We start from the raw sequence: 15369 nt of genomic DNA, 5'->3' as shown, positions 1-15369 counted from the left end.
TTCAGATTTTACCTTTCCACAGCATGGATAAAGAAATGTAGATTGTAGCATAGTCAAGTCATATGCTGGATGCCGTCAGCAGTGAAAACAAGTTTTGTTTTGTATATTTTGTTTGTATATTTCGGCATGGATGAACTATTAAGCAAGACCTGGGTGTCTTACCTTTTGAACTCTGTTCTTTGTGTGCAGTAGACAAACGAATTCTGAGAGCTGTAGGGACTTAGATGTGTTTGCCTTGAGTGAAATGCTGCTGCTGTGGCTTTCCCTTTGCTGATTTGTATGGCAGATGCAGGTTCACGACTGTGATGTCATGATTTTAATATTAGGACATGTATTCCATGGATTAGAGACTTAATCATAAATAGTACTTTGGAGATAAAGAGAAATTACTTTTTATAAATATTTAATTTTTTGTGAAACTCTTCTGATAATTTGTGAAAATCTTAGAAATGTACATCTTTTCTGACTATTAACTGCTTTATGACTTACATTATAGATTGCCCTCTTGGACTCCCCTACAGCCTTAAGTATGGAGGAAAAACTTCACCAGAATGAAGCAAGAGTAAGTTGGAGTTACTGTTTGTTTTTTAATTTCAACTTAAATATTGTTTTTTAGTCTTTGCTACAACTTGAGACAGTCTCCAGGCTCTTGCCACATTTTCTTCGTTATGCTTTTCTCTAGTCCCAACCCAATGGCCACACACTGTTTTTTGTGTTTGAGACAGAATGTCACTATGTAATGTCAACTGCACTTAAATTCATCCTGCTGGATTTAGAGGTTTTCACCACCACACCTGGTCCATGATATCTCTTCTTAGCTCTTGAGGTATTGCACGTCCACATGTTAGCAAACAGGATTTGAAGGGCAGTTAATGACTTGCTACATTTGGGGTCACAAGGGAGCCTCTTGATAGAGAGCGGGACCTCCCAAGCAGGCAGAGTCCTTGAAAAGTTAACATTCATGAGGCCACAGAGGTCCCCATAACTTCGTGCTAAGTGCTCTTCAGCTTTTTGGAGCCTTTGACTTTGCAGGGGACTGCAAGTACTCTGGGTCAGGGACCAGTTAAGAGACAGGAAGGGAGCAGCAGTGAGACCAGAACAGAGGATGCTCTGTAGGAGGTGAGCGACAGAGGGCTGACATCGAGGCTTACATTTTTCTAAACAAGCTTCGTGTCTGACTTGGTTCTGTCCCATTAATTTTTTTGATGCCCTCTGGGAAAAGAGAAACAGACAATAAGAGCAGTTTAGGAGTCCATATTTTTTCTGGTGCTAAACAGCCCTAGAGGAAAGCAAATGGTCTGATGGTAAAACCTTAAGACTCACACTGTGGAAGGCCCAAGTTGAGTTGTAGTTATGAATTTCTTCATAACTGCTAGGTTAATCATGTTGGCTAATTACTGATAATAGCATTAGTAAAGATGTCCACTTCTTAATCCTCATTTTTCTCGTGAAATTTTATATTTTACTGCTTCAAATCCTAAGTGCAGTGAAATATGTGGGTGTGGTTGTTTATCAATTACAGGTCTCAGGAACACTCAGCAAGTTAACAGAGACCAATAAGCATCTTAATTAGACTGCCGTCTTCATGCTGAGAAGGAGATGACTGCCTGTCTTATCCATAGCATGCTCTCAGTCTTGTCTCCCGTCTACTGTCCTTCTTCATGGCTTGCCGCTGGCTTACTCTTCAGGCACATTGTCAGATGGAACACATGCTTGGATTCTGTTAATGTTCTTAACGAAGATTATTTGTTTTAAACACAATGACAAATCCAGGGAGTACTTAGAATGTTTTGAAAGCTCAGATTATTTGGTGGTGTTTGAAAAGGATGAATTATTATTACTTTTTATTGAAAACTATGCTTTCTTCTCCCAGATCCTCCATTCTTCCCTACCTACCAACTCCATGCCCTTTCTCTCTTTAGAAAGAAAAACAAAAAGACAAACACATGCACACACACTCACAAAACTCAATAGAAATAAAAAATAAGAAACTATAATACATAATAAGCAAATGACAAGACAAAAATGCCTAAACAAAGCAACAAGAGGTAAAAAGTCAAAAAAGGTGCCATTGAGTTTGTGTTGTTTTGGCCATCTACTGCTGGGCATGGGGCCTGCCTTACGTGTGGGTAATGTACCCAGTGAGACTCTATCAGAGAACACTAAATTTTCTTTTGCAAGTAGGTGTCAATTGCAGACAGCCTCTTGACTAGGGACAGGGTCACACGCCTTCTTCTCCCTCAACCCTGGGACTCATGCTGGCCCTGTTTCTGCTGCCGTGATCTGTATGAGATCCTATGTGCACCAGCCCTGGGATATCTAGAAGAATCTATTTCCTTGGTGTTCCCCATTGCCCCTGGCCCTTAAAATCTTAACTCCTCCTTTTCTAATTGTTCCTGACCCCAGAGTAGAAGGCTTTGATGAAGACGTCCCATTTATGATTGTTTCAAAATCTCTCCCTCTCTGCACACTGTCCAGTTGTGGGTCTCTGTGCTGCTGATCGGCTCACCTTTCTCCATAAGGATGTGTATGGTGGTGTAAGGCACAGTCTTTTGCTGAATGTTTCCTATTCTTAGATCAGTTGCCAGTGAAAGTCCACTCATTGGTTAGTAAATTAGATGCTACTCTTTTCCCCTACTGTAGGGAGAAAAGATACAAGAATATCCCCCTCGGAAATGTTTGTAGAACAAAACATTCAAGTGCCTGCTGTCTCCTTCGAAGGGTCCTTGGGTATGAGTGGTTTCTGACTGTCACCACAGCCTTATCTAAGTGTGGAGACAGGCAGGGACTGATGGGAGTGTCTATTCACTCCTGTTTGCTTGGTTCACAAAGAAGACAGACTTCAACAGAAATAGCCAGTGAAGGAAGAAACATTTACTTGGAAACCCATGGTTATCTAGGGTAACTTGAGTATGTGAATGACCACTGAGTGTAAGTCAGGTAGGTTTGCTTCCCCCTGGGGTCCCCACAGGTCCCCACTCCCTCATGAGCAGCCCTCTTTGTTTAGTCATGGTTTCCGTGCTACAGGGCACATGCGTGTGCCTTTTCCTTAGGAGGGGGGACAGCAGGAGCCTTACACGATGGAGTCTCTGGTAAGGAGAACAGGAGGCTTAGGGGAGATTGTTTCTGCTATGGGAATTGGGAGGCAGTCAGGTGAGACAGATCTGTGACCCCTGCGAGGCCAGCTGTCCCCTTCCTGGACCAGTCTTTGAGTTCTACCTGTCTTTTTTCCACAGAGGGTATTTTTCATTCCATTTTCCCCTAGCCTCTTGAGTCAGCTATTACTTCTTTACTTCTTGGTTAATTAATCATGAGGATCATCTTAAAACATTTCTGGAAGTAGACGAAAATTTGATTAGCTTTGAGAAGTATTTACCAACTGTGCACTCAGCTGTCAGCCCCTGCCCTTTCCTCCTCAAGTTATGGTCCGAAACTGACTTTTATCAATAGAATTTTGCTGTGTCTGAAAGATCAAATAAAGAAGCATCTTTTACCCCTTTACCCAAAGGTACAATGAGATTTATAAACCCCATTAATTAGCTACCAAAGCATTATCTCCTAAAAGAAAACTGCAGCATCCAGGATGATTTAATCACCACATCCAACTAGAAAGGAAAATAAATGGCTATTTCTGAGAGTGTGGCCAGGAAAAGCAAACACACTTAATGTGCTGTTGCCATCCTTGGAGTTACAAGTGTTTAATAATCCAACTAGGTCCATCATGGAAAAGAGGTCATAGAGCTATAATTTGACATGTTTCTGTCACTTTCCTTTGCTGCAACGTAGGTTGTTGATGAGACCAGCTGTTTGGTTTATATTTGGTGGTGGTTCTTTCAAGGAGTAGAGCTAGCTAAATCTATCTATCTATCTATCTATCTATCTATCTGTCTGTCTGTCTGTCTGTCTGTCTATCTATCTATCTATCTATCTATCTATCTATCTATCTATCTATCTATTATATGTAGACATACACATACAGTTCATTTTTCCATAGGGTCTATACATTTAGAAACTTTTCTAGATTAAAATTATGTTTAATAAAATTGTTATATATTTAATATATAATAAAAGCAGTGTATATTTAATAACATTTATATATTTATATTTTTAAATAAAATCATTATATATTTATGTTTTTGTTTCTAGGTTCAAGAATTGACCAAGGAATGGACAAACAAATGGAATGAAACCCAAAATATTTTGAAAGTAAGGGCTGTGAAAAGTGTCTTAATCTTACTGTACTGGCTTAAGTAGGTAACTTCTCTATCATCTAAAATATGGCTGTATATGCTGTGTTTAAGGTAAGATTAATGAAGCCAATTTGGAACTGTGGCCTATGAGTCTGTGGATAGTGTCTTAGGTCATGAGTGACAGCTCACATCAAAACTGAGAACTGTAACATGCACACGTTACTGTGATATTCCACACACATGCTTTTACTTGTTGGAGTTTCTCCATTTGGAGCTCAGTACATCTAAAATCCTATTATTCAAGGACATAGTCTCTGTGTTTCTAATTTTGTTAAGGTCAACATAAAAGCAATGCATTAAGAACAAAAGTGGTTTTCATGGCATCATTATAGAACACACTTGCATAGCATGATTAGATTACAGGAATTTCTAAACTACTCATTTGCCATTCAATTTCTCCATGTCTCTGTGGCTAGATGAAGGTTGTATGTATTTCTGTCAATACACACTAGGGACACCTGTAATTTTGGTCTCTGTTTTTCATGCTCTGTGCTGCAAACTAGAAGTTTCCTTGTTATTTTGACTCACTTGATTGGTAGGATGAGATTTATAAACCCCATTAGTAGCTACCAAAGCATTGTCTCCTAAAAGAAAAGATTCACACTGCACTGGGTGTGGAGGTGAGTTAAACTTTTTGCTTTGATGGCATCCTGTTGCTTCTGAGGTCCAGTGAAGTGCCTTAGGGATAAAAAGGAAGCTCCATGTAATATTGACTGGCCAAGCTCAGCAGGGCTTAGCTAAATGTGTCAGCAGTGCATGAAGCTGGATCTTCTGCATGTGAAATGGCATGCCTGGTTAATGATTTCGGGGCATACTCGGAGGCCTGAGTTAGTCCCCAAGTCTTCATCTGACAACAGTATCATAGAGCCGGGGTCAGCAATATACTGTACCCACTTCTGTTTGTGTCAGCGAGGTTTCCTGCCCCCCTCTGGGGTTATGAAGATGCCTTGCTTGAGCTAGAGGTGATGCTCAGCTTTGATGTAAGTGGAAATGGGTTTATGGGCCTGGGGACTTTCTTTGCAGGAGCCCAAATTGGCAGTGTTAGGTGAGGCTTGAGCTTTCAGATTTTCTTCTCTCCTTCTGTTCCCAAGAAGAAAGGCATGCTATTTTGAGGTTCCGTGCTTCTCAGTGTTTCCTTTGTTCAGAATTTATTTATTCACTTTATTTTGGTGCTCTGGTTTCAACCCAGGGTATTAGACATGCTAGGCAAATGCCCTACCACTGAGCACACCGCAGCCTGCCTTTGACAAGAGACAATGGTGCATGAAGCTGAGCGGAGCTTTCATGCATATCTCAGAATAGTCATGCTAGAATAAGCACTACTGGGGGGGTGTTTGTTCCTGAAGTTTAAGACCCCTGAGTGGTACGGTAGCAGCCCCTAAAGGCCAGGCCTTTGGACTTTCTATGACACAGGGTAACTTTCCTCAGGAAGTTTGCAAAGATGCAGAAATAGTGTGCCGCATTTAAAGAACAAGAGCAATCATGTCTAGTAAACACTTTGGAAGTTATTAGCGCAAGTGGTACCTGGTAGGACCAGAGGCACAACAGCAGTACATTGTAGGACTTAAACATCATCTCCTGCTATTGCTGCTGTGATATCTACCCCCATATACGTTCGGTGTGTGTGTGTGTGAGAGAGAGAGAGTGTGATGTGCATTGGCACTAGGGAATGCACTAGGGCCTTGCATGAGCCTCAGAGTGACATTCCTAGACTGTAACTACTAATTTTATCTTGAATTCTTCTACCCTTCTATAAAATCACAACAGTGAAGCTTCTGAAATAATTTATAAAAGATCCCCCCGGCCCCTGAGTGATTCTGGGCTTTGAAGTCATATCCTCCTCTGATTCTCACCCATTTTACATTCATCTAATTACCTTTATTTTTTGTGACTTTTCAGATAAGTAGAATTTGTGTTTCAAAGGTAATGGGAAAGGCAGGGCGGTTTCCTGCCCTCTCCTGCTTGTTTGTTCTTTAGGCTGTGTTCACCCTCTGGCCTCACTGGGTGCTTTCAGGGCTCTCTCTATCTCCTTTTGGAAGACACCGCCTGTGGGCTGTGGTAGAGAACACTACTCAAATGCTTATTTTGAAAATCTTGTGTAGGAATTGGCTGCTGTTGCTCAGGTGTGTACATGTACCTGTGTGGTTTCTGTAATCCTCTCCTGCGTTTCTACAGTGTGTTCTGTAAGCTGATCAGTTGTGCCCGGAGCCACCCCTGCATACAGTGCTGCATGCTTCCCTTCCTGTTGCAGATGGGGGACTTCAGGTTAATTTATCAACAGACATCATGGGGAGCAGATCCAGGAAAACAGGGTTCTGTCCTCTCAGATAGACTTTAGCATTAAAGTCAGTGCTGCGTGAAGGTCCCTTGACTGTTGAGCTTGTCTGCATCTCAGCACATGCTGAACTCTTGAATGCTCAGAAGCAAGGAACAGCTTAGTCCCCTTCTTTCTGTATCCAGCCTATGACTTCCCTTGCTTGCGAATAGTGAACTCCAAGGTCTGGTTGCTTGGCATTAGAAGGACAATGCCAGTCCCTGGGATACTGTATGCTCTAACCAAAACTGCTCACCTTTTTGTTTGTTTAAGCAGAGCTGGTAGCATCATGGCCCCAGTGGCTGGGGTCTGAAGCTTTGGTCTCTTAACTCAGGAATTGTATCTCAGGCTTTAGTTCCCTTTCTCTTACTGGGCTGTGACTCTTACTTCCTTGTGCTCCTGTTTCCAGCTTTGAAATTGTGGTTGATGCCAGCTGATTCCCTGTGTCTGAGGTAGAAGGTAGGGGATGATGACATGCTCACATTCACTTTGAAAGTAGTTGATTATAATGTGTGTGTTTGTCCTTTCTCGTCTTCCTCATGCTGTTATCCGTCATTGCAGTTCCCCATATTGTAGTGACCCCAAACCATGTTATTTAATTGCTACTTGGTAACTGTAATTTTGCTACTGTTATGAATCATAATGTAAATATCTGACATGCAGGATATCTGATATATTACTCCTGTGGGGGTTGTGACGCCCAGGTTGAGAACCACTGTTTTAGGCACATCTTAGACAGGTGGTATGAGGCAGTTCTGTGACTGTGCTCTGTATCCCCTTTCTTGCTCCTTAGGCTGCCTTCTCATTTTTCTTATTCTTTGTTTTCTAAACTGCAAACTCTCTTGCTTCACCCCGAGAGGCTTGGGCCATCTGTTTAGTTTCAACTGTCCTATTGTGGGTCTGCCCCACCACCATTGGCGTATCTACTCACGCTGCTGAATGGCATGCTGGTCCCAAGTGCAACAGGGAGTTGGGTTTCGTGGTGTCTGTTAGTCTTGGCTGGGGTTGCTCCGTCATTAGGAATGCTACCCTTTTTTAGTCCCCTGTCAGAGTCCATTTGGAGCCCTCTGCCCCCACCGTTTAGTTAGGATGGATTTTGTTTTCCTCTGTGCTTTATGGCATTTGGTTTTAATCTGGTACAATATTCCCCATTGTCTGACTCAGGTGGTGTCGCTGTCCCTGCTTCTATCTCTTTCACATGGACAGTCAAGAGCTGGAGCTGGCCAGGGCCGTATCTGTCATTCTGTAAGCCAGCTCCCATGGCTCTGCTTCTCACAGAGTAGCATTCAGTAAAAAGTTATGGGATTCAGTTAGTAATAAACAAAAATGAAGCCCATTGTATTAATCAGTGAAGAGCGCCATAAATAAACACCACAGTCAGGATAGTTTAAACATCAGATTGATTTTTTTTTCCCATCACAGTCCTAGAGCCTAGGACTCCAAGATGAAGATCTTCCAGGGTTGGCCGTTTCTCCTTGGCACATAGACAGCTACCCTGCTGTGTCCTCACATGACCTTTCCTTTGGTGCTTGTGTCCTTGGCCATCCTCAGTGTGTCCCAGTCAACTTTTTCATGAGGACCACAGTCACACTGGCTTAACTTTAACTTGGTAACCTCAACTAATTAATTTCAACTTAAAGTCCTGTCTGTAGATACAGTCGTATCCTCAGATGTGAACATTGGGGCTACACAGCGTACCCCATTATAGCCTTGATCTATTCAAATATGAGGACTTGGTGAGAAACATCACCTCTTACTGTGTGGACCTCATCTCCTGTGCTTTTTCCTGCACTTTTCCTCTATTTGAAGGCCTCATGCATGACACTGTGGTTTGTTCGTTCTTGGGAGGAATGTGGCTGGGTTCTCTGCATCACAGCCTATCCTTAACCCAGATCATTTAGAACCTGGCCTTTTGAAAGTGTGGTTCACGATGGGCAGCATCAGTGAGTGGTGTTTGTGAGGCAGGAAGGAAAGAGATCTCAATCTGTACTCCACCCCATGTCCATGCATTAGAATCTTTACTTTACTCAGTGCCCATGAGATAGGTTTGTACCTTCATGCTGGAGTGCTGACAGAGCTGCCACACTGGGATAAGTGGGCAATCCTGGATTCTTTGCCTTCAGATCCATTCTGCTCTGTCCTATACTGTGGGGGCTGACCCCAACAGGGTGCCCTTTTCCAGGCTCCCTTGAGCCTGTGGGAAGCTGAAAGCCTCTCTAGTGGCAGCTTTTCTTCTCCATGGCCTCAGGTCCTGCCAGCAGGGACTAGCCCATGGTGCTTGTGGCTCTGCCTGGCAACACTACCCATAGAAACATCCCCTTCTCTCGGTCCTCATCTTGTGGTAGTGTTGGTTTCCTCTTTTCTGTGGGTGACTCCACCATTCCTGGTGACTTTTCAGCAACTCTCTTACAGCTAACAGTAACCAGTCCCAAGTGAGTGAGCAGTGCCTGTACTGAAGTCCCTGGGGTTTAAACAGTGAAGGTGGCTTCTTTTCTGTGGCTAGCATTGACTGATGCCCAAGTTTGTTTGTACCTGGTCTCTTGGTGCAATGCCACCTCCTGAGGGCAGTGTACCCCTTCTTTTCTTTTTCAGCCTTTCTTTCGGTCCTACATCTCGGCATGTGGTTCGCATGTTGGCTGAGTTTATCAGCAATTGGGCTGCCAGTTAGGATGAATCCAGCTTCTGCAAGCCTGGCGATTGGGAGCTGTAGAGTGCACTTGCTGTGGTTCTTCTTTTGGGCAGCCACAATACTGTGCCTGTTTCATGGTGTAATCCTGGGTACACCTCCTGGTCTGGCATATTACAAATCCCAGATATTTTAGGGCTGCTGAATTTTTCAAGCTTTCATCTCAAAGTGGGATTAGAGAATTCTTTCTTGAGCCCCACACTCCACCTCTGTCTTTTTCCTGCTTTTTGGTTTATCAGTTTTGCACACACTTGTTTCTCTGTCCCAGAGTTTTATAGATGGTTAAATAAAAAATGCCCAAGGTATGTTATCTGACCTCCAAGGAGCTCCTTCAGCTTTGTGCTTCAAAATAAATCTTAGACAGTTAGGACTGCAGTGCAAAACTGGCAGCCATGTGGCAGATGGTGTGGCAGAAGGGAGCATGGCCTGTGTGTGTGTCTGGACCACTCTGCAGCCAGGGACTTAGAGCCAGGCAGTGCTCCTGGTTGAGTCCCTCCAGCTTTGGTTAGTTGTGCTTTTCTGCAGACTGCACACCTCTCTTGCTGTAGACACTGTCTTTGATCACTCCAGTGCCTGGCTGGATTTTGTATTTTCAGCTGCCCCACACAGGGCTTCCAACTGTCAGAGAATAAGCAGGCTGCTCTCACACCAACCCCCACACCAGCAGTTTCCTTGATAAGTGTTCTAATTGCGTTGAAGTTACTTGAAGTTTTTTTCAGGTTTTAATTGTGTGGAATTATTGAGTATCTTATACCCTGTTGGTGTTTGCTCTGCTGAATGGGACGTATTTGAACCCACATAATGATGAGAGAAGAATGCACACAGTTTAATTTGGAATTGTGCTGGTGGCTTGCTAGTCCTTCTCTGGGTAATACAAGAAGTTCATGTCTGGGATGGAGCGCACATAGATGGAGGGTGCCTTTACTCCTTCAGGGCTTCTTAAGTAACAAAGAATATAATAAAATGCAAACAGGATCTTTTCCTGGCTTAAGGTTTCTGAGTTTAAATTCCGAGGAGAAGCATGCTACTTCTGTTTTATGACAGAGTGAATCAGCTGAGCTGTTTGTCTCGGCAAGATTACAGCAATCTATAAAAGAGTTTTTCCCTGGCTCTCTGCAGTTTCCTTGTATGAACTGGAAGGGATGGATTTGAAGCAGACTACTAACTGGGCCATCGCTCAGCAGGCCTGCAATGTGGTAGGTTTGTGAAATGAGTTTCCTGTGGTTCTCTGGGTCTCCCTGGCCAGGGAATTGGATCCTCTGCTTTCTGGAGAACCTACACCAAGCATGGTGAAGACACAATTTTCCCTTCATTCGGTGGTATCTTCCATGTTCTTGGTTAAAAATTAAACCAGAGGGCAGATCTGGGATAAGATTTTATGGTCATCAACTTAACCCAAATTTTGAGATATAGCTTTCATCCATAGAGTATAGGCTTCCATATCAAGTTCTTTTTAGCCATTCCCTGATTCAAAACTCTAGCCTGAGATATAAAAACATCTGGGATTGGTAACAAGCCAGACCAGAAAGTGGACTCAGGGGTTCTGAGCAGCTGTTTTATGAATGGCTACAAACACCAAGCAACAGGCATGGCATTATGACTGTGCAAAGGGAGAACCAAGGCAAGCACACTCTGCAGTCCCTATCAGTTATAGTTTATTCCTGCAATTTGAACAGTATGAAATGCAGTCATACATTTCATAATGGTGGGAGCACATTCTGAGAGGTGTGCTATCAGGTAATTGTATCCTAGTATTAGCATCATTGCACAAGCTAAGATGTGTACAGCATCACTAGGTGATAACGTAATGGAACCACTGTGTGACCTTTGAAGCCCTGCTGTACAGGACATGACTATAACACCATGTATTCCCTTGGCTTCATGGAGACAGTACTGTGATCATTCACATTTATTCAGGATTGGCCAAGGTGGGCATTTCAGACATCATGGTTCTTCCTCGTGTGATTTTCATTGAGATAAAACGTAGCCCAACTCAGTTCCTGCTTATTGTGTGGGTCTTGTTCAGGTCACTCCTTTTGAATATGTATTTCGCATCTAGAGACGAACATTTTCCTTCCTGCTTTTGGGTATTCCTTTGTACAGTTCCCTTCATCTTTGGTTGTCCTATCTCATCCTCTGATTTCTACTGGATCAGGCCTAAAGGGCATTTTTTGATAGAGCCTCCCAAACTGGTTGTGGCCTCAGACTAAGAGCAGCAAATCTTAATTTTTAGTTTCAATATAATTTTTAAGGATAGTTTATGCTAAATGAATTTGTAGAGTCTATATGTGTCTATTCTCTTTGCCTCCCCTCCCCTTTCTTCCCCGCTTTGTGAAGCCTTTGACACATAGAGTACTTTATGAACATGTAGGTACTTGTTTATTAACAGTTTCTGTTTGAGCTACTTGGGTCTGGACATTGAATGAGTAGGTGGCGCTAAGGTACACATGGATACACTGCAGTAGGCTACTGGAGAAACTGTTGGGAAGAATGGGTCCGTAAATGTGATGTAAGTGATAGGCATTTATGGAGATGCAAGGGGCTGATGTGTAATCCATCACACTAAATGGTGGTTATCTGTATGTTTTCATTCTCTATTAAAATTATAAACTCTTTTGAGGTCTGGGGTTGTTATTTTGTTATGTTCTGGTACTCTTCCTATGTAGAAAAAGTTCATTAAATAATTACTAGACTTAGTTGTGTTCTTTTATTTCTAAGATACTTAAGGACAAGCGTGAAGACTTTCTCTACGTCCTCCTGGCTTAAGCAGACAGTTGCTATTTCCCATGATTGCATGGCCCAGGCTTACACCATGGATTTTAGTGTCCCTCGTCTTCCTCTGGAGTATGCTGTGACAGGTTGGAGATGGCTTTATCCTCCTGGTTGGTAGTTGGCTCCAGGTCAGTTGGGGCTGATTTGACTTTTTATCTCTCTACCAATATGTTAGTTATTACTAAGGTGATCTCACAGTCCTTATTGCTACAAGCAGCAAGAATGTTCAAGCAGTTTATTTGCCAGCGTCTCTTTGACTAAAGCTTATATGTGGCTGAAACCACAGTTAGCTGGGAGCAGGTTACATAAATCTCCAGGCTCAGGACAAGCTATTTCTTGCCCTCCCCCTAATCTCCCGACAACATTTTTCCAATGTGTTTTCCTTGTCTCTTTGCCTTTCCAGGCAGCCCCACAGGAAACTGTATGTGTGCTCCTGGTGTTCATAGTAGGTAGAATTGAAGGAAGGGAGGCTGGTGATGGAGGCCATACAATAAAGATGAGTTGAGAGAGGATTATTACAAGCAATCTGTTTATCCTATATATCAGTGTAGGTGACCTCATGCCTCTCTGAACAAAAGTCACTGTCAGTACTCCCATGGCAAAGCACTTAGTCTTTTTGAAATGTGTTGACACATTTTGTCCTTTGTCTCTTCTTTGATCTCAACACAAGTGAGAGAAAGATGCTTTTGCACTTCTGCAGTGTGCAGTTGTTAATTTTTCAACCTCTCATTAAGGCTCCACTCACGCTGTTAATTTCCGTAGACTCTATTCTCCCATTCCTAAACTTCTGCTCTTGAATTTGTTCTTTAAGAAGAAAGGCAAAGTAATAAGCAAAGTTCTTTGTTCTTTGCAAGCAGGACTTGATAATTAATAGGGAGGTGGTTGGTGGCACTGCAGTGTGCCTGGCAGGGTCAGAGGAAGCACTGCGCTCCATCCAGGACAAGCTCTGATGTTAAGAATGCCAAGCTGACCATGTTTTCCATTGCAGCTCTCTCCTTACAGGAGCTGCTCACAAATAAAGGTTTGCTGGGTGTATGCTGGTTCTTGCTTTTGAATAATATTCCTGGAGCAAAAGGACAAGAATAAGTCAAATGCACCTTGCTAAATGTTGGTACTGTGATAAATTATTTTGAATACATAAGGGTCTTTTCTTTTGATCTTTAGCTATGGAACATGTGTGCTGGTAGGCTCTTACTGCATATTTATTGCCATTACATGGAGGAAAAGATTACCTGGTCATATGGAAGTGTGTTTTCTGTACACCTGTACTGATTGGGTGCTGAATTATTGGACCATGGTTTAGTTGGTACAGATAAGTTGATTGTCTCAGTCATCCAGTGCACATTTAGCTTACCTGAGATGATTTCCGAAAGCTCTGAGTTTGAAGTAGGCAGTGGCAGTGGAGTCACATTGAACCTGGGAGCAAGAAGGTCCTTTATCCTCTTAGACTAATGACCTTTACCCTGGACCTGCCACTGACCATTTTGCTGGCCTTGGCTGCATTGACCCTTCTGTTTCTCAGACTTCCATGTTAAGATGCAGGTAGTGGTAGTTCCTGTCACATGAACTGACTTTGTGTGGACAAAGGGCTGAGAAGGCATCTCACACAGTCAGCACTGGGTTGATATCATTCAGGCTATTGGACCACTTTAGTGAATCATCCTTTGATATAAAACTAGGCTACCAATAATATGTCTTCCTAATTGGGCAGATAAAAATTTTCATATTTTGCATATGAAAATTTATTAAACTTTATTAAACTTGATGCAGATGCAACCTGGACTCTCTTAAAAGACATTTATTTTATCAGGTAGCATTGTGTATGTTTATTTCCTTAAAATAATTGAAAACTCAGTTCCAAGCAGCTTTAAATAGTGAAGAATGTTAACAAGGTCGCAGAAAAAAGTGTATGGAGAGGTTTAGGAATGGCTTGGCCAAGGATCTGATTGTCTGGGGCTTTTCTTGATTCTGTGTTTTGGATGTTTTCCTTCAGGCCTTGTGTTGCTGAATTCCTGTGATTGGCAAGGTTAAGGTCAGCAGTTCCAGCACTATGTTTTCTCACCCCACCGTCTGAATTCTCACCCGAGCTTCGGATACCCAGCAACCCCCAGGCTTTTCAGTGACTGCTAGCTAGGTTTCTTAGCTGGTTTCTGTGGTCAGGGAGATGGTGCATGCTGTTTGGGTAAGGCTGTGAGGCTGTGGATATCTACAGTCATCACCATGAGAAGGAATGGGTCACCCAATTAGTGATGAATTGAGCCTATCTTAGGGACTAGGTTGGGGGTGAGCTGTTTACTGTAACTAATAGGTACTAGGGTATCCAGACCAGGCCAACCTTAGAGACACTGAATGCACTTTCTAACATAGGCATAGACCCTAGATATCAACTGTAGTGTAAAATATAAGTACATGCAAGGCAAACAGGAGGTGTGTGGTCATTGATCTATTCATGTATTTCTTAAGAGAAAATATTTGGAGTACTTCCTTTATGAAGTTGGAATTTCATATTCCACTAGGGGTTCCAAGAAAGGCTCCCCTGAACATCAGTGCTGTGGTATGAACTTTCGACCGTTAATGGGAGAGGCCTCTCTGTTCCCTTGGCAGGGTCAAGATAATGCATAGTAAATCCCAGGTATAGAAACATGGCTTCCCTTTACAAATTGATTATGGTATTGAAATTGAAGCTTCTGTTTTCCTGCCTGCCTTTTTATAACCCTTTTTGTCTTTTTCTTTTCTCTAATTTTGAGATTGGGATTTAGCCCAGACTTAACCTCAAGTTTTCCATGTAGCCCAGGATCACCTAGAACTTTCAAAACTCATCCTTTGCCTCCCAAGTGCCAGGCTTACAGGTTTGTGCCCCCCACACCTGAATTATGAAGTGCTGGGATGAGAACCCAGGACCTCGTGCATGCTAGACAAGCACTCTACCACCTGAGTTATGTTTCCAGCCCTCCTGTATACTTGAAAACTTAATTTACAGTTGACTATGGGTTTATACTCTTTCATCTGTGCCTATTTGGCCATGGTTACTCTGTGTGGCAGCTTGGCATCCCCCATGTTTGTGTGGCAGAAGCAAGTTTAAAAAGATTGCTTTCTCTGAGCACCCTAATTAGTTAGTTTTGCTTCTGCACTGTTTAAGGGTGGCAGCAGTTTTGCTTTACTTAGACATCGGGACTCCCACTCTCCTTGCTAAGGCCATGGTTTTGAGCAGCATGTGTCTGTAAGAAGTGTAATTAGCAAGTGTGCTTCTACTGAAAAAGGGAATATGGACCTATGCTGCGTGCAGATCTTCATTGCTCAGATATTCTCATGCTTGCAGAAATGGAGATGGTTATAAATCCCTGATA

At 42.7% G+C, this 15369-nt stretch overlaps 1 protein-coding gene across 5 annotated transcripts in view; it reads left to right on the top strand.

Moving 5' to 3' along the window:
* The window catches only part of Kif16b (kinesin family member 16B), a 252088-nt gene that overhangs the window by 58696 nt on the left and 178023 nt on the right, over positions 1 to 15369 (top strand). For all 5 annotated transcript variants that reach the window (XM_050159551.1, XM_050159548.1, XM_050159549.1 and 2 more), the window contains exons 11-12: positions 497 to 562; positions 4147 to 4206. In XM_050159551.1, coding sequence (XP_050015508.1) covers positions 497 to 562; positions 4147 to 4206 — 126 coding nt within the window. The remainder of the gene's footprint in view (positions 1 to 496; positions 563 to 4146; positions 4207 to 15369) is intronic.

Source organism: Alexandromys fortis, unplaced genomic scaffold, assembly GCF_014885135.2.
Source record: "Alexandromys fortis isolate MF-2015 unplaced genomic scaffold, M_Fortis_MF-2015_v1.1 scaffold_115, whole genome shotgun sequence".
In the NCBI taxonomy this organism is placed as follows: Eukaryota; Metazoa; Chordata; class Mammalia; order Rodentia; family Cricetidae; genus Alexandromys; species Alexandromys fortis.
This window is presented reverse-complemented; position numbering and strand designations above follow the sequence as displayed.